The sequence below is a fragment of the Octodon degus genome, unplaced genomic scaffold, assembly GCF_000260255.1.
Source record: "Octodon degus isolate 3935 unplaced genomic scaffold, OctDeg1.0 scaffold00113, whole genome shotgun sequence".
NCBI lineage: Eukaryota > Metazoa > Chordata > Mammalia > Rodentia > Octodontidae > Octodon > Octodon degus.
In genome coordinates this window covers 3,687,863-3,690,204 of record NW_004524689.1, presented here as the reverse complement: position 1 = coordinate 3,690,204, position 2,342 = coordinate 3,687,863, and the positions used below count along the sequence as shown (strand labels likewise).

General features: G+C 55.6%; 1 protein-coding gene across 1 annotated transcript in view; it reads left to right on the top strand.

Annotated features, from left to right (window-relative positions):
- Positions 1-907: 907 nt before the first annotated feature.
- The window catches only part of Rpl22 (ribosomal protein L22), a gene marked incomplete at its 3' end in the record, with an annotated part of 11,109 nt that continues 9,674 nt past the window's right edge, over positions 908-2,342 (top strand). The window contains exon 1 of the mRNA XM_004639708.2: positions 908-1,006. Within this exon, the coding sequence (XP_004639765.1) occupies positions 995-1,006 (12 nt within the window). The remainder of the gene's footprint in view (positions 1,007-2,342) is intronic.

Here is a 2,342-nt window from a genome sequence, read left to right as displayed (position 1 = left end):
GGCTGGCATGTGGTGCTGGGGGATTGAACCGCGGTCCCTGTGCTTTGCTAGGTTTGTTCAAAGTAGGTGCTTTAGACCACTGAGCCATCTCGCCAGCCCCTCTCGGCATCTTTTTTTATTTTATTTTTTATTTTATTGGGGGCGGAACCGGGGATTGAACTCCGGCCCTTGCGCTTGCTAGGGAAGCGCTTATTCTACTGAGCCGTCTCCCCGGCCCCTCCATCTTACTCTTAACCTCCCTGCTTCCTGCAATTCAACAGGAGCTCAGCGAGATACGCTGGGAGGTATAATTCCCTTATATCGTCTTTGGAAGTTCTGATGGCGCCCCTGTGACACTCTGACATTCCTGCCTCAGGCCTCCAGCTGAAACCTGCATTTAAACCAGATCTTCTGGCGTGCGATTGAGAAATAAGGACCAATCCGACCGCTAAAGTAGGACGCTAGGAACAGCGATCTGCTTGTCCCCGGCCGTACGGAGGACGGCTGCCGGGTAGGACAGCCCCAGCCTCGAGCAACTTCAACTGTTTAGGAAGGAAGAGGCCGTAGTGGTCTGTAGCTTTCGGACTTCCGATCGCCGGGATTTCCCAGCCGCAAGGGATTTCCCCACTTCGCCACCTCTCAGTTAGTGGGCTCGAGTGTCACCCCACTAGCTGATAAGTCTTAGCTTGGTGAATTTCACTTTTTTTTTTCCCTCCTCCAAGACTTTCGAAAGTAGAGCTAACTTCTTTAGTTCTCTTTGGGCTCGTTCAGGCTTGCTCCCCCCTCCGATCGCTCACAATGGAACAGTCCGACAGCCCTTCAGGTCCCCGGGAGAGGACACTCTTAGTCTTCAGGCAAAACCAATCGGTCGCCGACTGTCATTAGGCGAGAGGGACCTGGAGATCGAGGGGCGGGGACGAGCCGTTAGTGCTGCCTGGTCCCTGCGTGCCCTGCGTGCGGCAGCTCTTTGCGTGTGCGTAGCGCGTCTACCTCCCTTTCCGAGTCCTCGGCCGCCATGGCGCCCGTGGTTAGTATGCCTCCGCATGAGGTCTTAGTTCTTCCAGACGCGTGTGGGTCCCGCTGGACCAGCTGTGGCCTGGGCACGCGCGGGAGGGCACCGTGCTGCGTCCGGCACTTGGGGACTGGCGGGCCGGTCGGGGCCAGTGGCGGGGCCCAGCACGTTGCTGGCAGAGGAAGCCGCGTTCTGGGGCCCGTGAGGGAGATCGGGGGGCTCTCGGAGCCCGCGGCCGCAGCTCAGATGCCTCCCGGCGTTCAGGAGGGACTCCAGCCTGGACTGGCCCGCTTGGCCGGGCCCTGGCCTTGAGCCTGGTTGCCTAGGCCGGGGGCGGGGAGCAGCGGGAGACCTACCTGCCACCCCGGGAGTCGCGCCGTCTGGAGCCCTTGGCCGAGATGAGGGAGAGTGGACGGCCGCGGGTGGCTTGGCTTCGGAGAGGCCCGAGGTTGAGCGCCCCGAGGATCTGACCTAACTAGGGCGCAGCCTTGCGGCTGTTTCTGGTGGTGGCGCGGGCCGCGTCCTAACTCTGCCTTGGCCCGGCTCTGGGGCGACCTCGTGCCGCGCGGCTTGGAGGTTGCCATCCTCCCGGATATGTTGAAACAAGTTGGTTTTGAGGCTATTTTGTTCTTCGTTTGGGATTTTTCTGGTTGGCCTTTTTCGGCTCTCTGGAGTCTTTCTGCCCGGATGAGATTGCAAATGCGGCTGTGAGTTCGTGTGTTTCTCGTTTAAAACCTTGGTACCTATGGGAGCTGCGAAGCCCATTGTAGGTGGGTCTGCCTGCTGGGCGTGTGTTTCAGGGGCTAGATTTTAAAATCCTCTTGTTACTAGCAAGAGATACTGTAAAATGATTTTTTTGTGTGTACCTAAGTTGATCCAGTTGTTTTAGGTGTTCTTTTAAACAGGGACGCAAAGACGCGTTCTTGTAAAAGTATTTTTAGGTTCTACAAACTTTCTAAGGTGCAAATACAGAAAATTAGGTTGTGCCAGATAGCTTTATCATGCTCTCAGGAATTTCTCGAGGACTAGACTCGAACCTTGTAAGATGTGCTTTTCGGGGTGTTCTAGAGATGGTAACTTACAGATTAAGGCAATTAGAAGGCCAGACATTGTCGACAGCAGTGTTGAAGTAAAGTCCTACATTTGAGCCTCGATCTTGTCCCAGCTACAGTGGATCGGCAGCTGTAGTTCTGTGCAGATGTCTGTGTTGTGCCTGAGAAGGTGGGGAAAACGGGATTAAGGGAGAAGAGCAAAACTTTGAGGTTGCTGTCTCCAGCCTGAGGGTTGATGTCATCCAGCTGTGTTTTCATGAAGGTTCCTGTGTTCTAATCCTGGCTTCTCAGTGTGTTTG